General features: G+C 49.4%; 1 protein-coding gene across 2 annotated transcripts in view; it reads right to left on the bottom strand.

The window, feature by feature from the left end:
• Positions 1-20,977, bottom strand: part of SIDT1 (SID1 transmembrane family member 1) — a 42,567-nt gene that overhangs the window by 4,565 nt on the left and 17,025 nt on the right. Inside the window, exons 5-24 of one of the 2 annotated variants that reach the window (XM_040055028.2) lie at positions 19,311-19,412; positions 18,473-18,556; positions 18,258-18,351; positions 16,980-17,051; positions 16,521-16,614; positions 15,345-15,388; positions 11,522-11,593; positions 10,141-10,289; positions 9,466-9,539; positions 8,905-8,971; positions 8,205-8,278; positions 7,506-7,629; positions 6,379-6,496; positions 5,886-6,022; positions 4,170-4,278; positions 3,789-3,803; positions 2,953-3,029; positions 1,830-1,876; positions 943-1,048; positions 529-639 (exon numbers count right to left, since the gene is read on the bottom strand). In XM_040055028.2, coding sequence (XP_039910962.1) covers positions 529-639; positions 943-1,048; positions 1,830-1,876; positions 2,953-3,029; positions 3,789-3,803; positions 4,170-4,278; positions 5,886-6,022; positions 6,379-6,496; positions 7,506-7,629; positions 8,205-8,278; positions 8,905-8,971; positions 9,466-9,539; positions 10,141-10,289; positions 11,522-11,593; positions 15,345-15,388; positions 16,521-16,614; positions 16,980-17,051; positions 18,258-18,351; positions 18,473-18,556; positions 19,311-19,412 — 1,770 coding nt within the window. The remainder of the gene's footprint in view (positions 1-528; positions 640-942; positions 1,049-1,829; positions 1,877-2,952; positions 3,030-3,788; positions 3,804-4,169; positions 4,279-5,885; positions 6,023-6,378; positions 6,497-7,505; positions 7,630-8,204; positions 8,279-8,904; positions 8,972-9,465; positions 9,540-10,140; positions 10,290-11,521; positions 11,594-15,344; positions 15,389-16,520; positions 16,615-16,979; positions 17,052-18,257; positions 18,352-18,472; positions 18,557-19,310; positions 19,413-20,977) is intronic. The other variant, XM_040055029.2, reaches the window with a different exon arrangement.

Raw genomic sequence — 20,977 nt, 5'->3', positions numbered from 1 at the left:
GGGAACCCTCCGTCTCCACATCTGAGATCCTGCACGGTGCAAGCTGCACAGCCTCCACCAGACCACTCTGCAGCAAGCCCCTCATTTCCATGGAGATGGATGTGACATCCTGTTAGAAGGCACTCAGTCAGGATGAATGGCCTCCCAGGTCACCAAGAGCCCTAACAAGCCCAAGCAGGTTGACCTGGCTGACCCCAGGTGGCCACCTGCTCCAGGGAGGTCGTCTACCAGCACTGGTCAGGATTTTCCCAGTTTTCCTTCCAGGTCAGCTCATTCTTTGTCCCCTAGGAAGGACCAATCGCCTCCAGATCACCTGGTTATAAACAGCCTCTACACAGCTACAGTCATTTTTGGCTCAGCACAGCTTCCCACACCCCCTTCACAAGTCTGCTAAATGAGTTGAACCCTTTCAGCTCCCCATGAGCAGCCCAAGACTCTTCTCCAGAGCAGTTTTTGTACAAAACAAACACCAGGAAAGAAAGATTATGAGAAAGGGATGGACAGAAGAACAGTAAAAGGGAAATTTACCTCCCAGCTGCTGAGGGTCTGGAAGAAGAAGTAGAGGGCAGCTGCCCACACCACTGCTGTGGCCACGATGCAGAACATGGGGATGGGCAGGAGCTTCTCAGAGCTGCGGAGCTACAGACAGGGACACACCCTGAGTTCTTCCCAGGGGACAGAGCCATGCACAGGGCTCACACTCCAACCTGTACCATCTGCATCTGTGAAGGGCTGCCCACCGCCCAAAGATACAGCCCAGCCACCCCTGAAATGGCTACACACCATCCCTCCCCAACACCCTGTCCCACCCAGAGCCCCACAAAGATCCCTCCACATCCCTCTGCAGCACCACAGGAAGCCAAATGGCAGCCAGAAAACAGGCTCATCCCTTCCCCTTTGGAGCCAGGGGCCTCAAGGACAGCTACAGCTGCCTCTCATTACCTTCATGATGATGTAGAAGGCCAGATACAGCAGCAGGTTACAGATGAAGATTCCCAGTATGTAGGAGGCGAAGTCTCTGGGCCGATACACCAGCCCAAAGATAGCACTGAGAGAGAGGACAGAAGGGACATCAGGCAGCTTCTTTCACTGGGGACAGTGAATTGACAGCCACACACTGTTCTACCCACCACCAGGACTGCAAGACACAGCACCAGTGCCACAGCTTCCCAATTCCCTGGAGGAAATGCACTGTTTGCCTCTGCTCACAGCCAAGGAAATTTAGCCATGGTCAGCTGCTGAAGCAACTGGAGACCGCAGAGGACAGGCAGGGGCCCTGGATTGCTTCCACCCCATGGCCCCACATCTCACTCAGTAGGATCTGGCCCTAGACCTGTACATTGGGTAGAAGGTATGTCCCTGAGAAGCAGCTTTAGTGAAAAGCAAGAGCCTGGGGCAGTGATTTTAGGTCTCATCCAAGAGCTGATCCCTCCCATGCAGTTACTGCTCAGCCAGGCTCTGTGACTCTGTCTGCCAGGTCTCCTGCCCCTTGGCTGTGCCAGAGGTCTCCCAGCCCTGTGGGACGCACAACACAGAGCACAGTTCCAGGCCAGCCTGCACAAGCTCCCTCAAACACGAGCCATGGGACACCCCCAGCTGAAACGCTCAAGGGATGCTCCCTGTAGCTCTAGTGCTGCACTGCATGCCATGGATCTGCCCACCACCCTCAGGCCAGCCTGCCTGCCAAAACATGTCAGAGGGGCCCCAGCTCAGGATTATAGCACACACACTGCTGCATGTCCCCATCACTCCAGGCCAGCCGTGTCCCAGTGCCAAACCCTGCTGCCCACGTGCACGAATACACAAAGCACCAACGTGCCAGTACTTACAAGGACCAGTTGACCAGGTTCCCAACAATGAGCAGCACCATCCTGTCCTGGAGAAAGGACACTGATGATCATATGAAATGAAAAGGGTATGCAAAAAGGCCTTTGCCTCAGAAATTCAGGAGAGCATTGTGTGAGGGTTTGGAGTCCGGTTCCTGCAAACACACATGCACCTGGCTCTGGGGGAGCTTTTATCAGCTGGAAACTGCCCTGACCCTCGAAAATTTTAAGAAAGTGCTGCAAGGAGACTAAATATCTAAAAAAAAGACAAGCTTAGCACTTAAGGGATCAACTTCAGGAGATTCTGCGAATCCATTGCCTGCTTCTACTGCTTTTCTAGTTAGATTCCTTCCCTCCCACTGTTTTGCAAAAGAATTACTGCAGAGAGCAAAGATGTGCTTGAAAGAGGCAGCAGGGGAAGCTTTGGACAGTATCCTGCATATATTCAGGGAGCCTTGTTTTTTCTTGCCATCTCACCATTAGCTGGGGAAGTACAGAAAGAACAGCAGGCAGAAGGATTATATCTATGGGGCATGTGCATTTATGCTTACAGCTGCTTTCATGATGTAGCTGTTTCAGGCTGGCCAGGCTTACTTCATGTGTGAGTGGACCAAGTTTGCTTATTCAGAGACAGGAGAATATATATATATATATATATATTTTTTTTTTAAATAAAATAAAAGCAATCAGTGGGACACAAGGTAACAGCCACCTTTTCTTAACTTTTTGTTATCTGCCCTGAGGTGCTGCAGAAATGGCAATTGCTTTTGCTTAAGCCACAGACCCAAAATAGCTGCAGCCCTTCCCCAGAGAGGCTGCACTGCGCAGAGCCTGATACCTGTTCCTCTGAATGGATGCTCCCAGAGAGGAAGTGCAAAGGCAAATCCTGTTACACTCGCACCACCTTTGCCCCGATGTTTCATTCACCAAGGCTGAGATCAGGGGAGGCCTGGAGGTTGGGGGTGAGCCACTCCAGCAGAGACCTACATTTACCCACCCATTTTGGGGAAGGAGAACAAGGGAAGCCAGGACCATCACTTTTTCAAACAGCCCCACCTCTTCCCTCTGCACATTGCCTAAAGAAGTGAGGAATTGCTGAGAGGTGCTGGGATGAGAGGTCACCTACCATGTACATTGGTCGGCTGCACTGCTGGATGCAGTCCGTGTACAGCACCATCACCGCTCGCCGAAATATGCCCACGTCTGTCGAAGGAAAGGATAAAAAGCCAGAAGAGCCAGCACAGTGAGCTCTAAAATGTCTGTGAGAAGAAGCTGACACCCACCAGCTGACAACAGAGAACCCAAGGTGTCAGCAGATCCATGTCTTGCCCTTTGGAAGCAGTCTGTGCTGAGCGGAAGGGCATCCACCACAGGATGTATGGCAGTTAGCCAGAACAACAGGTTAGGGCAAAAGTAAATTCAAAAATTTCCTCTACACTAGCACTGCCCAGCAGTCACACAGGCCCTGCCTGTATGTGTAAAGAGGCTGGCTTTGCAACCCCATCTCTGGAAGAGACGGATGGGGGTAGGAAGGGGGAAGAGCACCTTCCATGGAAAAAGCTGCCAGAGCAGGGAAACAGCAGAAAGGGGTCCCACAGGCTTTAGAGGGTCCTAGAGGGGCAGAGCACATGCAAGACATTCCTGCTCTCAAAATCATTCTAGAAGCTTCACTGCAGAGCCATCAGTGGCAGTGGGGATGGACAAACATGCATGAATACATTTGTTCCCCTTTAGCCACGACACAGAGCTTGAAAAGGTTCCTGCACCAAAATGAGCTCAATCATACCCTTCCTTCCAAGGAACTGGGACTGCCAGTGCTGCTGGCAAACTGGTTTCACTTCCCGAGAGCTGACCCCAGGTGGCACACGATCCTGCCTCCCCACACACACCCATGCAATCCCCGGCTGCTACACCTCAGCACACTCAGTCCAACAGGGAAAAGGGAAAGCTGGGGACAGTTACCTGAGTCAGGGCCGTCTGAGGCAGACAGGGGCAGAAGAGGAAGAAGAAATAGGTTTATCAGAGGACAAGAGCCAGGCTCCCCAGCAGACCCCCTCCCCCCTCACCCCATGAGAGGGTGTAGGTCACCCCTCTGCGCACAGCACGAGGGAGAGCTGCAGCTCCCTCAGAGCCCAGCCGTCCTGCCGCCATGGAGCACACAGCTCCTGCTGATCCCACTGCCCCAGGAAGCAGCAGCACAAGGACTTCAGAGGCCAGGAAAGCGTCAGAGGGATGAGAGGACAGGGCAGCCCAAAAAAGGGGCTGCAGGACTGTTCTGCACAGGCAGGTGAGGACAGGAGGCACTGCACAGCCGGGAGGAGATGGTTCAGTGACAGCACTCACCGATCTTGAAGCGACCCATGTAGTAGATCTGGGTGCTGAGAGCCAGCGAGCCCAAAACGTGGATCATTGAGAAAACAACCCAGAACCACATGTCGTTTTTCCCAAACACCTGAAAGCAAAGACATTTTAAAAGTAAACTGAGCCCTGTTTCAGCAGGACAATCCTTTCCTGTCCTGTATCACCATGGGACATTAAACAACCTCACTAAACACAGGAAAAAACCTCTAAATCTTCCAACCAGAAAACAGATCTATAAATTCAAAACAAAGCCCAGAGAAATAAGAGGAGCTCAGCATCCTGGAGAGGAGGCCATTCTTTCTGAATGCCCCTTTAGACAAGACTGGATGGACAGCAGCTGGCCCAGGGAGCAGAAATGCAGGGACTCCAAGGCCAGGAGGTGGATTTTTACAAAGGCAAGCAGGGAGCCAACCATTACTTTAACAACTGTACTGAAGTAGACGAAAAAGGACAGAATTGCTCTGCAGGCAATTTCTCCTAGTGTGCATTTTAATTTTATTTAAGGACTGGAAGTAACCTGCAAGCACAGGTTAATGCTACATTAAAATCCTAATTTTTCATTCATGCAATAAGGAGTCCAGAAACTCTGATCTGCCATCAGGCTGTGACCACTTCCCTACCCTGGGGCAAACACACTCGCCTGAAATTTTTACTTTGTGTGGACAGAGAGAAAAACACACGCACCAAAAAGCAAGCGGAAAAGCCACCTCTCCATGAAAGGAACAAGGGAGAGATGCTGCTTTCAAGCTCCACTGAACAGCTTCAAAGCATCCCACAAAAGAAGACAGAGTAATCCATAAGAAAGTCTCAGTGTTCTGAACCTTGTCAAGATCTACAAGGTCACCAGCTCCTCCTGCATGCCTTATCCCACCCACAGCCTTGTAAATGGAGACCTCTGCATTATGTGGTAGTGAGGAGCTACCAGCCCGCTGGGATCTAGCTGCTAGTTCAGAGCAAGAATTCCATGGATTTTGCCTGGTTACTGATGAATGAAACTGAGTCCTTCAAAAAAAGAGAAGCAGAGACCCCCAAGGTAAAGCACAGCTCAAGGATTCTGGTGAGCCCAGCTCAGTATTTGCAATGCTATGAGCAAACAGGCAAAGCCTTACAGCTTCTGCTCCAGTGCCCTTCCACAGGCAGGTACACCAGGAATTTGCCTGAGAGCTCCCCAGACATTATCTGCTATTTATCTATCTATCTATCTATCTACACACACACACACCTGCTCCTCTCCAGAGACAGGAAAATCAACTGCAAGAGCTGTGACAAACAACATGGTGTATTCCAAAGGGGAGAAACAGGCACAAGCAGCTAGGTGCAAGATACCTGTCTTGAATGCCCAGCTAGCCTCACCCCCCTCTTTCCCCCAATATGAATCACACCACAGGAAGACCATCTGTGTCTGTGGACATGTACACCTGGATGATGAATTTCTCCTCTTGAGAAGGATGGCATGTGGTGGGCAAAGCCCCAAAAAAAGAGCCCACCTAGAGGCACCTGTTCTGCTCTTCTCCTACCTGAAAGCTCAGGGGGAGGAAGGAGAAAAGCCCAGCAGAACTGAGACTTCAAATGCTAACAGCTGCTTAACACACTCTTACCCTACTCTGCTGCTTTCCCCAGTCATTTTCACACCCAAACCATGTTCCCAGCCGTGCCACCCCCTCCCCAGAGAAGCAGGCGAGTAAGAGGGAGCCATACCACTCCAAGGACAGCCAGGGAGATCACCACAGCAAAGGAGGCATAGGCGGAGTAGGCGCTGGCGTTGATGTCTGGGTGCCGCGTCTGGTAGAGCTTGAGCATGCACAGTCCCGCGATCATGTACATGAAGGAGGTGTCTGTGGAGGGACACAACAAAACTGCACAAACAGCTCCTGCCAGCGGCCCCAGAAAGCTGCTCCAAGGGCACACAAAGGGATCTGAGCCTGCCAGCCTTGGGTTTGGCCCTGCTGCTGCACTACGCTGTACAGCACTTTGTGCTTTGCCACCTCGCAGCAGCACATCTTCCACGCTCTGGGGCAACAAAAACTAAAGGGGATCAGAAAATAAGGGGCATCGCGACCTCCTGACTGAGCTTTGAAACAGGCAGGCTCCAGGGAGACTGGCAGGGGTAGAGAGATGGGAAACATCAGCAAGAGACAGAACATGGCAAATCCTAGCTCCAGCTCGGAAGGAGAAAGCAAACTCAGCTTACCAAACTGGAAATTGGAGTAATTGGGGCAGACGTGGTAACAGGCACTGAGCACCCCTTCCATCATCAGAGCAATGCCCATAGCATAAAAGAGACCAAAATGCTTTGGGATCCCATAGTCCTGGAAGAGAGCAGAGCTGTATAGTGAGTGCTCTCAGTGTCCTGATCACAGGCAAGCTTTCATTCCCCATCATTTCATCCCTCCTAACTCCTATTCACATCCTCCAGTCACCAGTGCAGCACAGTGTCCTGGAGGCTCTGGATTTAGACATGTGGCATAGCCAGGTGAATCCACAGGCAGCAAACCTAAGCTAATCACGCTGGAAGTTCTGATCTGAAGACCTCAAAGTCTTGGTACTGACATCATGAGACTGCAAATCCCTGTCCTGTACCTCATGCCATGCTACATCCTGCCCAAAACTGAGTGTGGGCTGACCAGAATTGCTCTTGTGGTCAGTAGGGTCTTAGAAGCACCTGAGCAGAGCCCATCAGCCAATGTGAGAAGGTATTTCCATCATCTTGATGATTTCCATCATCAAATTTGGCCAAGATTTCACCTGAAAACCACAAGCAGCAGACCCTTAGAGCTGCTAATGCCTTTACTTGCTACCAAGCCCATGGGAACAGTGCTGTTTGTCTCCAGAAACCACCAGCACCTCTGCCCACAGGGCTGCAGATCTCCCCATCCTCTCCCACGAGAGACTATTGAAGCTCTGGCTACAAGAAGCTCTGCTTCAGAGACTGAGGCAGCCAAAGTCCTCAGAGTTATCATAAGCAGCTCTTGTGTAAAACAAATCAAAGTTCACTATAAAGAGAAGCATCTTGGGACAGCAAGCACTGCAGGAAAAGCCAGAGCCATGGGAATCCTTCCTCTGTTAATCTCCTTGCCCTCACAGGCCCAGGCTGGGTCATCAGAGCAGCATGGACACACTGTAAGCAGTAAAGCACCGGGGTGTGCAGGAACATCAGCATCCCACCTAGATCCTTTTGCACAGGAAGACAAAAAGAGGAGGATTCAACCCTCCAGCGAGGAAGACAAGGGGAAACCCATTGCGTATCACTCTGGTTTTTGAGTTCACTCCATCTTCCCTGCCTCCACTCAGCCAGCCCCAGGCAATCATGCTTCCTACCAGGGTGTAGATATCTTTCATCTCCATGGCCCGACGGTGGAGGATGTCCCTGCGCAACACAATGAGGAGGAAAAGAAAGCCCAGCATCATGTGGCCCACGTTGCTGAGGATGTTGTTGAAGGCACTGCAGGAAAGAAGAAGGTTTAAGACAAAGGCAGCACAGCAGCAGGAAGCTGAACCCTGGGTTGTGATAAGCTGAATCCATTTTGCTCCCCCCTCCACCACCTTCCACCTCAGCAGCTGCAAGAACTGCAATTTTAACTCTAGATGTCAATTTCAGTTTGAGTAGGTCACCTGTCCCATTTAATTTAACACTTCTTCTGCGAGATTCCCAACTCTGGGCTTTCTTTGCACTCATACATTAGTTTAGAGAAACGCTACCCTGGACGGACTGATCTGAACTTCTTTGCAGAGCAGCTGCTGCTTGGATACAAGAGTCCAACAGAGCACGGGAGCACGTCCCTGCTGTGCCAATGATTTGCAAGGGGCACCCAGGTGCCACAAGTTCCAGGGTGCACGTGTCTCACTGCAACAGAGCACCACTGCTGAGCAAAACACAAAGATCAGAGTCCCAAACTCCCAGGGGTCTTAACAACATTGCTACTGCGAGCCCGGCGAGCATAAAAATCCTGACCCGGGCACAGCACACACGCTCGGGAGGCACGAGACAAACGTGCAGTGACGAAAGGGCTCACTCACCTCAGCACGCCAAGGGGATGAGCACACAGGAAGTTGTAGTAGCAGATGTCCTGATTGCCCGTCACATTCACTACCTGGACAGAGAGCCTGGCCTCAGCAAACGCTCCCTGCTCTGGGGGGTTTGCCCCACGCAAACGTGGCACAAACACGAGGTGTACCAGGACACAGCACGGCTCTAGCACTGGCACAGGGGAGTACTGACGTCTGCAAGCAAAGCTTTCAGGGTGGGACAAGATGTTGTCATGGGCCACAAACCTGGTAACAGTCCTCAGAGGAAACATTGTGTGCTCCCAACACCCCCCACTAATAGACCTGCTCGAAGATATCTGCGTAACAGCAGGATAGCAAAGGCTGGGAGAAGGGAGGAAAAATCACAGCAAACACTATTTGCTCTTAGAGATAACATCAAATTCCTCCTGTCTCTAAAATGGAACAGGACCCAAATGAGACATCAGCTGAGCAGGAAAACAGCAGCACTCCCACTTTCCCAAGCAGAAATAGCAGAAGTGAAAGCCCAATGAGCCAAGCTCACTGTAACATCAACACAGTGCGGCGAGAGCAGCTAAGGTAAATCGACTGCTCCTCACACGGAGCAGAACTCCTGGGTGATCCCAGTTTCACTGTGGCTGTATTTATCCTCACACAACACAGCCCCGGGGCAAGTTTAAAGCAAGAGGGGACAGGCACGAGCCGAACGCACCGTCTGGTAAGTGATGACGAGCTGGATGACCGGCAGGGCATAGAACACCGCAATGGTGATGATGTTCCTGCAGAGGGGAGACAGCAGCAGCTGTTACACACACACCAAAGCCGGGGGTGCACACCCAGAACAAAGCCCCACAGTGCCAGTGCAGGAATGTGCACACCTCACTGCTCTGGGGTCATGATCTCACTGTGACCCCCTGAAGCAGAGCAGCACATGTGCTCATGCACATGGAGGCAAATGAGACAGGATGCTGGCCACAAGCTCATGTGTCTGAGTGCCAGTTTCACCCCCTTCCCATTATGTTCCAGGGCACTGGTTGTTACCACGCTTAAAAGCAATGGTGCAAAACAGAATCCATTGCCAGGATCACGTGTGCAATGGCACACAAATATCCTTACTTGAGGTATGTGGGATCTGCAGTTACTGATTGGAACAGGGTCAGAATGGGTAACAGGACAGTTCAGGAGTGTTCAGAAGAAGGGCATGCAGACCAGACTCCACAACCAGAGACTCTGAGCCCAGAGTCTGGCCCTTACCAGTTTGCCTTCTCCTTACCAGAAATAAATTTTGTATTTTTTGCTGACAATCCTTCGGTCTTTCCTGGACAAGTCTGATAGATAGAGGAACACCTAAAACATTAGTGGGTAGGGAAAGAGGGAAGAAAACACAAAAGAACCAATGTAGATGACACATGCCAGTAGATCTTGACATATTTGCAGCTTGGTGGTATTTGGACTGGTTTTACACAGTGAACTCACTGTGTGCTTTGATTCTATGGGAGTGAGTTCTGCAAAATCCTCTGACCTCCAGGAATGGCTCCAACTACACAGAGCAGTGCAGGATGACAAAAGGAGGCAGTTTGAGAGCTGCTGGCTCAAAGCCCCTCTGTACATACACAGTAGTCACACTACTTGTACTAAACAGCCTCCTACTGTTGCAGATTATTTTCTCCCTATCTTCACACCTCCCTGAACTTTCTGGGACACTCTCTGGGCATTTTCCTCCTTTCTCAATCATCCCCAATACAATTTCATTTTCCATATTAAAGCACGCCCTCCAGCAGCACACTTATCACAGGGGGAGAACTTTCAGTGACTGAAAAAAGACTAAGAAGCACGCTCAGCTGTATTAGGTGAAATCCACCCAGAAAGGGAACAGGATTTCTGAGATTTCACTGAAGTGAGCAGTTCTGGCCCAGCACGAGGCCCACAGCTGCAACAGCAGCCATACCTTAGTGCGGATGATGTTCTTATCGCTCTCAATCTCCGGCATGGTGTCAAAGTCGCTCTCCTCCTCCACGGAGCTGTCCGTGTCCGAACCGGCCGGGGGCCTGCGCTCCGGGGAGGGCAGCTGATGGCCACCGCTGGAGCTGGACTCATCTGGGCCACAGCAGGGAGAAAGAGACAGGGTAAAGGCTAAATCCTTCTGTGTACAGCAAGAATAAAGCTGTCCCAGGTGCTTTGATGCTTTGACAAGTTGATAGGGCCAGTTCAGGGGGAAAAAAAATTTCCATGATCCCACACCTTCCTAAAAGTTTTAGGTGATCAGCTAAGAGCAGTTTGAAGGACCATTATCCTCCCCTCTCTGCAGTATTTTAGTTTTCACTCTGGTTTTATTCTATTACTTTTCATCTCAACATTTTCTACTCTCTACTAGCCCAGGCTCTGAAATCTGGAATTCTGAGATAAGACAAATACCTCTGGAGAAAGAGGCGGACTGCTAGGGGTCAAAACCACACTCACCTAGTTAACCTTCAGATTTTATGTAAGCTTTATTTATATCTAAGCTTTTCTAAAAATACCATAGAACGAGAGACAAAGAAGAAAGTTGATTTTTCAAAGCAGGCAGAGTACCAGCTTTGTTCCCTTTGCATCCCCAGTACTGGTCTCATAAAGATCAGCAGGACCTGCCTGCACTTCCCACAGGCTGGGCAACTCCCAGCTCATCGTCCACATCGACACGGGCAGAACACAGGCTTCTTCCTCATTTCCCAAATGCTTTAAAAAGATTTCTTTGGAAGAAGGAGAAGGAGGGGTAAAGTGGTCATTAAGCCCTCAGGAAGTCTTTTTCTCCTCTGCCACCAGGGCATGATTTGCCCGTTGGCAGTACGACATTATTTCTTCCCTAGTGAAACCCCTGGGAGCAAGAAGCTCTGATTGTGTCTTGCTTTATGGCACACAGCCCTTCAGCCTCCCAGGGACAGGCATGCTTTGGTTTAAAGGCAGGCTGTGAGCTAATAACAGGCTCCTAGAAGCTTGCTTGCAAGGGATCTTTGTCAGTCACTAGCCAATGTCCTGTCTGATGCAGCATTGTCACCCACAGCTCTCAGGTGACTGCAGCTTTGTCTAGGACACATTTCCAAGGACAGTCTCTTGGGGCACCACTTTCTGATTTGCCACATTTATTATGTCGTTGCTTTTCCCTAAAGTGCAACCTGCACCTCACAAACTGCAATTTGGTTGTTTGGGTTTGCTGGTTTTTTTTAATAGCTGCAAGATGCTCCTAAAGCAGCTTGCAACTTTATTCTCCTGTGGTGTTAAATCACCCTGAAAGTGCCTTCCTCCACCCCAGGGAGAAGCTTCCTGTGCCCCGTTTCTGGAATGTACTGTACCAATAGCACCGTAGCTGCTTCCCTCAGGAGTGCTGGCTGAGATGGGGTGTGAAGAAGTCATCATCCCAGATCCTGCAATGGAAACAGACCCAGGAGGGACAGTTAGTTTCATGCCAGTGCTTCAAAACATCTCTGAGGTGAACCCAAACAGCTTGAAGAGCTGGAGGGGCTTGGGAAAAGGAGCATTTCTCTAAACAGATGGCAGTCTCCCTCTGGAGCATACTGTGCAAAAGGAAAACCCTTGTTTTGCAGTGTGAAGGAAACCCATTCCCTTCAGCCTCCCCACACAGGGTGCCAGTGAGGCTGCACCCTGCACGGATCACACTGAGGGGCTGCAGACCTTGGTAAATTTTAGAGCAAGTCTCATGATGTTCTTAACAGCCTTCTGAATTTCTACTTCTTCTCTTTCCCCATCTCATGCAACTCTTCCAATCTCTTCTACCTTCAGCCATCCCTGGAAGAGTCACAGACTGACAGGACAGCTGCTGCATCATATTAACCAATCAAGGAGAAACAAAAAATAATGGTTTATGCAAGAAGTGATAATGATCTCGTGCTGATGACAAGAAGGGCAAGCCTTTGAGGGCTAGGAACATCCTGCCTCCTGCCCACATATATGAAGCAAGGAGGAGTGCTTTCCTGCCTCCACATTCCCTCTTTTTGCTTCCAGTGGTGGAGCTCAGCAGCTGACCTGCATGGCAGGAAACAGCCAGCTGAGTCCCTTCACCGAGAGATCAGTCTCAAAAGGGAGGGAAGCAAGGGCAGCAGGAGCAGGACCATGTTTTCCAGCAGTGACAAACAGTGAGATGGGTTAAAGGTGCTTTAAAGCTTCAACCCTGCAACAATATCACGTGGTCAGTCAGCAGCGAAGCAATGCAGAACATGGCACAGTATTGGAAGCCTCACTGCAGCCTGGCTATGGCCTGGCTTCCCAAGCTGCATCTCTGGCTTCCCAGTACATGGCTGGTCTCAAACTGGCAGGCACAGGCAGAGCGCTCTTTCCCACTGGAAATTCTGGGCATTTCCCAACACCTTGTGGAGGTTTTTATACCATTTTCATTAGTCACAAACGTAGAAAGTTCTAAAACTTGTCCCTGACTGACCCCAAGTCAGGGAAGTACCCCTACAGCAATATTTGATGTTTCAAGTCCCAGTTACTGCTTTTCTTTGGCATGTCTGCTGTGCTTGTTGGGCTGGGGGCTGACTTGGTCTCAAATTTCAGCTCCTTTAATGCTTCTGCCCCGTCCCTCTGACAGAGAAAACAAACAGCTCAGAGGAGCACCAGAACATGGCATGGAGTGAGCACCAGAGGGAGGGCCCTGAGGACTGCAGCCCCCAGCTGACAGCCCTTGAGCCCTGAGCTGAGATTGGCAGATGTTGCTGCAGAAGCAAGATGCAGCTTCTACTCATCACCTCCAATCCAGTCTCCCTCTCTCATGGAAGCTTTTCCTGTTGCTTTCCAAAGTAATTTGGAAATCAGATCACTGAGAAGAGGGCAAAAGCATTTCCCTATGTTCACAGCAGCAAGGCACAAGCACAACTCCTAGGCCTGTCAGTCCTGTTCCACAAGGATACTCCCTCCTAATTTTAGACCAGGCTTTATTCTCCCAAGTGACCTGTCAACCTTCTCTCCCAAGTTACCAAAGATTTAACTCCAGACAAAGGAGGTAAGCCAAGGAGAAAAGGCACTCTGCCCTGTCTCTAACAGCCACTTTGGACCCAGCTCACCCACTAATTTCCATCCCACTTCCCACTGTGAGAGTGAGTCAGCAAAGCAAATGTACCACACCGGGCGGGGTTCCTCCAGCTATTGCCTCCACCAGATAGTGAGGATGTGGAAAGGAAGGTGTGCCATGGGATTAAAAAAACCCCTAAAAATTAACCACAGAAGCCAGAAATAAGATGGATAACAAGAGCTAAGAGGCACATGGAATGGCAGGACGTTCCAAGACCAATGGCAAAATCACATTGCTGAGCATTTCCATCCAGTTCCTTGGTACAGGAAAGGAATGGGAGTAAATGAAGAAGGCAAGATCCAGGGGTAGTTGGGAGGGAAAGAATTTCCAAAGGGTGGGAAGAGGAGGGAAAAAAAAAACCAAACCAGAGAAAGCCAGTGCATCCACCGACCTGGAAGACAGGGAAGATGCTAATTACCATTTTATAAGCATCAGTCAGACACACCCTGAAGAGACAATAGATGAAGAAACAGCGTGTGGGTAGGACACGATTCCTCCCCAGAGGAAAGGATGTGGCTGCAACATGCAGTGCCAGCTATGTGAAAGTGGCAGTGGATTGCAAGGAAGAGGACAGGTCACAGAAGCAGTAGGTGCCTCTGGGAGGAAAGCTGTGAACTATGAAGGAACTGTGCTCCTCTCTCCCTTCACTGCTGTTCAGCAGTGCTGTCTGCTCAGCAGCCCAGTTCTCCACTCTCCAGGTCCATACCAAATCCAGCATCTGTGCCCTGCATCTTCTTTGAGAACTTTCCAAACGCCAGAATTTAACTTCCATGTCTGCTGAAGGCAGCTTCAGCACATTAAACCTCAGCTGCAGCAGCACTCCCTGGGACTTCTGGTCTCACCTGGCTGAGACTGTGCCTCCTTGTCTTAGACAGAGATTCCTTGTCAGCACCCTGGAGCTCTTCCACAGCCTTGGACAGGTCCCTTCCGCTTACCCGATCTCCCCAACACACAGGCCTTTCCCATTTCTCCACTCCTTAAGAGCTGCTCTTGTTTCACAGCAGGATCAACCCCAAATCATATACAATTAGAATATATTTATGGACATTTTTACAGTTCCCTTGCTCAAAAAAAAAAAAAACCCTTTCACAAGTATTCCAGGGGTACATGTGGATCTTAGTGGCTAACAAAGCAAGTCTAAGAATTCAAAGGCTCCCAGGTCCTCAGCAGAAATATTTAGCCAATTAATGCCAGTCAGAGTGAAGTTCCACTGCTGATTCTTTAAAACACAGTTCAGTTATACTGCCATGCTTATCTGATGGTATGTAGTGGACCAGAGAGACTGAAAACACTCGGCATCAAAAAAGGAATAACATCGAGAACCTTTCAATGCTGCCAAAGCGATGTCCTCCCTTCCCCCAGGAGAGAGGTACAAATGACCTCAGCACCACCACTTTGAACTACTTTGCAGGCACTAAATATTTAATCAAAATGAAAAGACTCCCACGCTTCACCAGAAAGCAAGAACTCCCAGTGCCCCCCATCCACATGACAAAAACTTCCATCTTTCACTGGCAGCTTCTTAGATGCAGCTCTGTTTTTATAAGGCAGAAGGCTGCAGCTTGTGGAAATGTGGGTGCAGCACAAAGTAAACTGGATCCAATGCCAACACAAATATCATAAACACCACTACCTAACTCTGTTAGTCATTCATCCACCTGGCTTCCAGTGAAAAACAATTTAACATTTAAGTTCAATTAAGACATTAAAAGACCCCATCCTTAAACCAGGCAGAGGAATTCTTAAAGCCTAAGAGCTGACATACTCAAAAGTGCCTTGTTTAAAAATGAACTGACCTGGCATCAGGGACATTTGCCTGTAGCCAGGTTTAGGCGAGGCTTGGCCTTCCTCCACCCCTTTAAAAGGCAGCTCCTAGGGTAGGAGTCAAGACCAGGTTCAGGGCAGCTGGCTTCAAAGGCCCTCGCTTGTGAGGGCAGAGAGGAAGCTCTAACATCTTCCCTCAGCACCAGAGACTGTGTGAGCTACCGGGGAAGACAGCTCCAGGACAGAAGGCACTCGGCTGAGAGCCTGGCCTGAGGTCTGTGCTGTTCACTCCAAGGTGTCACCCAACAGAGAAGAGATCTTACCATGCTCGGGACTCAATCTCCCAGCTGAAGCCTTCCTCTGAACCCTGCAAAGCAACAGACAGCACTCATGAGACAGCCAACAAATCTCATCCCCGGCCAGCCATGGCAGGATTATCTAGGACACCAACAGGTAAAAATGGTGCAAGCTCTAAGAAACCAAATAAAACCAACAAGAATCAGCACAAAAGAAACAAACACACACAACGACAAAAAAGAAAGATACTGTTTGGACTAGACATAACTCAGCCATGACTGCTTGCTGTCCACCTCTCTAACTTCCAAAGCAACAGAAGGCTTTTTTACCCCCTCAGCTATCCACCAGAGGCAGGACAACCATTTCCATGACTTGTCCCATCCTTCACTACTCAGTATGCTGGGAGAGACCCTCACACTACCTTTCCAAACCCATCTTCCCAGCTCAGGGGACCAAGCATGTATCAATCTCCTGAAGAGGCAGCAGGATCTAAAGGCACTCATTAGCACAATTCTTAAGAAGCCCACATCACCTCTGTCAATGCAGATGTCAAGCAGAAGATGGTAAAAAAAAAAAAAAAAGGCAAAAAACACACACAAAAAACCCCAACATATTCCCACAACACAGAAAAATACCAGCAAGAGCACACAGTTAAGTCATTTCATTGAATTGTTCCAATGAAACGTATTTTCACTGACGTGTCTTGAAGTTAAGCCATGCCCACGCAGACATTCTTCAACGTTCTTCTTCAACACAAGCCCAGACACTGGCCACACAATGTCTGGGGCAGGGGAGGCAGGTAAGGAAGGAACCAGCATCCTTGGGACTCCCAAAGCCCTGTTTGTGTCACTGCCACTTATGGCAGTACTGAGTCCAGCATGGTCCCACACTCCGTATCCCAGACTGGCCTCCTCACAATTCCCACCTGCTGCCCAGTGTCCTTACATAAGAAAACACAGGGCTGGGGCACTCCAGGATCTAGAGGGCAGACCCTTAGATTTTCATCCTTCCCATGGCCCCCATAGCAGAAGAAGAAGTATTTTCTAGCTGATGGTCAGTAGGAGCCCACTGAGCAGCCATAGACTTCCTCAGCTGCTCTGCTTAAATGCTTGCCATCCCCCTCCTCCCAAATTTTCTGCAGGGTGTGGTGTCCCTGATGATAGGAAACAGAAAGACTGTTCTTTTATAACTCCTGAACTCACCTAATGTAGTGCACAAAAGCAACAATCACTGAGCCCAGGTAAAAGGAGAGGAAACCCAGGAAGCTGAAGAACATGGCCTGGACATAAACAGACTCTGAGGAAAGAGAAGGCATCAGTGAGCTCACAGAGCAGGAACAGCACCTTTCAGGGGCAGCACCCTTCCCAACACCACCTTGTAAAAATGCCCAGCCCCAAACAGCCTTTCCAGACCCATCTGCTTTCTTCAAAAGGAATTGACAGAACTTGTTCAGCACCATCTCCCCCCATTTCTCCCCCCCCAGTGCTAGCTGGTGTGCCACACAGCCCTTCCTGGAAGGGAGCAGGCTCCAAGTGGTTTTGTCTCCTTTGCTGGTGGTCTCTGCAGCACTCCTTCAGAGGCTGCTGGCCCAGCCATACCCCCCCATTCAGAAGTGCCAAGTTCCCCTGTAAAGTTGCACTGCTCTGCCCAAAGACACTGACTTTTAATGGAGGGCACAATCGTCACTTGAAGGTTCTTTGTCCGCTGCAGGTTCCAGGTACGGTTGACGTTCCCTGTGAGATGCACAGTGTACAGCAAATATAAAAACAATCAACATTAATGATTTCTGGCACTGATCTCGGCTCTCTGAACTTGCAAAAACAACAGGGTCTGGCTTTTCATTAAAATGTGTGGGTGGCTTTGCTTTAAACTGTTCTCTGATCTGTCAATATGCAGCCTTTCCCAAACGTTTCCCCCTTCCTCCCTGTTCACCTGTTTTTCAGACTAGAAATCCCTGCCTCAGCCTTCTGTACATTGCTTAAGTCTGGATGTCTGAATCCCAAAGGCGTCTCATCTCCTATTCATTTAATCCCCAAAGCAGAGATTCTCTCATTACAGGTAGTGGGAGTCCACTTTTGCCTTTGGCCAAATCTCTGTGAGTAAAACACTTCTCTGCAGGATGCCACTCTAGAAACTCTCTGTTTCTGCAGGGCTTAGCACACCTGGCCAGTACAGCTCTGCTGACAGCATTAGGATGAGGGAATGACACCCCAAATGGCACTGTTCTTTTTTTTTTTAGTGGGAAAATTGTGGCAGAAAGGTGACAGGGGAGTAGTATAAAGCTGTTGAGGGAGCCCAATGTATCTGTTGGCTGCAGTCTTGCTTCTTCTACAGGGAGGAAGCTTTGAGGTTTTGAGAAGAGGAATGTTCCCACTCCAGTTCCAGCCACCACATGACTGGTGGAGACTTTGTTTTTATCACTGCCCAGCAAGTGGACACAGTGTCTTCTGGTTGGAAAAGACACTAGAACAAGTCTTTTGTAACGTTACTCTCCCAAAATTGCCATTTTTTCCTGTTACCCCAAGTTCAGAGCTGTCACAGATCCCAAGACAGCAGTAGAAGATGCTCTCTGCAGGAACTGAGACTCCATGGAGCCAAGAGGATAATACAGGAGCAGGGAGCAGAGGTGAGAACCAAACCAAAAGCTGTAAGCAGCATTGCCTGGGTGTCTCCAGTGTCTCCCAAGGTGTCAGTGGTGCTGCTGAAAAGCACACAACCCCAGCATGCCAGGCAGTGTACTAGCCAGCCACCTCCTGCACTTATCAAGACGTTTAACCTGCCCAACAATATCAAATTGATACTTCACTCCTCCTCACAACTACCTGGATAAGACAGAGCTACACAATCACCTGGTGGCATCCCACAGGAAGGTCCTAAAAGACACCCACTGCTCCATCCCTCAGATGCAGCACTCAAATCCAGCTCCCAGAACAACTTACCATGAATTGAAGAAGGCACAGAACCCCCACAGGCGTAATCCTCTGGCTTGATGACGAACACAACGAAGAACTGCTCACCTGGGAAATCTTTTCTCTGCACAGAAGAATGGAAGAGGACAGAAAATCCATGAGACACAAAGCCTCTCCAGTCCAATAGCCAGAGACGAGGTTTTAATTGCCACACAGAAACACTGGGACACAAATCAGCATCTCACCTGCACTGTTATGGCTGCCTGCTTTGTCATAGATTGATAAACTCCATTGAACTCCACATTATGGTCCAGGTCATACACCGGGCACTAAAACAGACAACCAAGGGTTAAACCAGGTTAAACAACATCCAAATTATTTTCAAAAGAAGCCAGCAGGAAAACACAGCAGAGAACAGCAAAAAAAGGCCCCAGTTGGGGTATCCAAGGGAACAGAACATCTTGCATTTCTGTCTGCTCCTACACTGCAGGACCCTGCATCATTCAGGGAGGTGGGAAAAGGGAATCAGTATGGGGCTATTTCCCAGCTGCAAGCAACAGCCAACCTCCCCAACAGGGAACACCCCAGGAAAGGGGATGAAATATACAGAAAGGAAATCGAACTGGAAAGGAAGAAAGACATCATGTCTGAAAATCAGACGTTCCCCAAGCTGCCTTGAGCCAGCGGAGAGTCAAGTGAACAGCACTGTTCCCTCCCTCAGCCACCGACACTCCACCCAACACCCTCCATGGAGACACAGACCCATATCACAGGGCAGCAGGGAACCTCACAAGGGAGACAAATTCTCTATGTGGAATGTGTTCTCTATGGATAAGCTAGAAAGGAACAGCTTGTTCACCTATTTACACCAAAAGTCTCTGTATGAGCTGCTTGAACTCAGCATCTCTGTCTTGGCCTCCTTCCCATAGAATTTTAGTTCCTCTTTCAAGGGCTCCCTTTACCACCCATCACCACCAGGGCAAAGCCCTGCCTAGGGCTCTAGCCCCTCTGTAGGGCACAGACCCCTCACAGCTGGACACAGCTGCAGCAAGCAGCTCCTCACCCTTCTCTGCTTGCACTTACCACAATATCCTGGACAGAGACAACTGAGCATGGGTAGGCTGCATCAGACACCACATTAATAATGACTGAATCGACATCCGGAGGAAATCTGTACAGAAAATACTGCAGAGAAAGCAGAGTACAAGAGTCACGATCCAGAAATCAACCTTGGCAGTATCTTCAACACCTTCCTAAGGTACCTGAACAGCCCTAGATGGCCTTTGGGGTTGGATGTGGATGGCTTTCACAAAAAAAAAAAAAAAAAAAAAAAAAAATCAGATTTCAAATGTTAAGACCATACACTAGAGAAGAGCAGATTAAATACATATAGGCAATTGCTCCCCTTTCACAGTATGCTATTAGGCACAAACATCTTCAACGTGCAAAACACAGCATAGTTTCTGCTTCCTTAAGCTTTTTTCCACCTGATGAAGCTAAAGTGACTTCATTTTACACCCCATTCCATTTAATGTTGATTTGAGCAATTTCCAGATGTTCCCATACTGCTGGCTGTACTTTTATATAAGGAAAACATCACAGAGCTTTCTCAAACAGGTTGCCTCTCAGACAGACTGAACAGTATTAGGTGAAATGGCTAAAACTCTGTCAAGAGTTCCGTAAATAAATGACTCGTATTAGTTGTAGAATTTAGGGTTGTTTGTTTGCTTTGATGGAAAAGCATAATGGGGGGTTTCTCTCTGCACTTCAGCTTTGAAAATAATTCAGCTGTAACTAAAAAAAAATCATGAGACACTAATAATCTGGCAATATTCCTACTTTTCCAGTGGGGGGAAGGAATGGCATCTCCTTCTTTGAGCAGTCTGTAGGGTTAGAAAAAGCTGGTTTTTTCAGATCTGGGCAAAAGATGTCCCAGGTAATATCATTATTTGCATATTTGCCCAATAAAAAATTCTATGCACTACCGCAGCCAGCTGCTGGAGAAGTGGGGCTCCCGTGCCTGGCCCAGCAGGCAGGCTTGTTCCAAGGGCTGCAATCATCCTACCTGAAGGCCAGACCCTGAGAGCTCAGGCTCCAAGCCACAGCTACCAGGAGGGGCTGATGGGCACCCCATACCCCCTCAGAAGGGCACAAGGCTGAGGAGTGCCACCAGTCACCTCCCTCCCTTCCATACAGGCACCAGGCAGCCACCGCCGCCATGCTGGAAGCTACCAGCACCCCTGCTCCAAAACCATCACCTGAGACTTTCCCAGCTGTAGAGTTCCCTTTCTGGCACATCAACTTCAGTGCTGAGCAAGGGCCAGCTGTTTCCTATTTCTCTTCCTCCATGCCATTCCCAGGAATTATGGCCCCCAAGTGGGAGGGCAGGGATAAGCAGGAAATCGCATAAAGTTGCCCATTTCTATTAAAGCATTTGTTCCCATCACCCCTCTCCAAGCAGGGTCCCTTCCCTGCTGAAGGGGTGCTGGCTCCAACCACAAGTCCCTGCAAAGTGCAAACTCACCAGTTTCCTTAGCAGAGCACATTTTGTCTGCAGCAAGCAAGGTCACGGGCAGACTGAGCTCCTTGGTTTCCCAGGGGCACTTTTTCCCCTTGGAAAGTTTCAGTTGCATGAGGACCACCTTTTAGTTCATGAGGACTCTTCTAGAATATCCTCAGATTTCCAGGGTACGGAATTAACACAAGGGCATTGAGGCCAGCAGTTCTCTGCTGCACACACTGCAAGTCTT

Source organism: Hirundo rustica, chromosome 2 (genome assembly GCF_015227805.2).
Source record: "Hirundo rustica isolate bHirRus1 chromosome 2, bHirRus1.pri.v3, whole genome shotgun sequence".
NCBI classification, from domain to species: Eukaryota; Metazoa; Chordata; class Aves; order Passeriformes; family Hirundinidae; genus Hirundo; species Hirundo rustica.
Note: the sequence above shows the minus strand (reverse complement) of the source record. Positions and strands in the feature narration are given on the sequence as shown.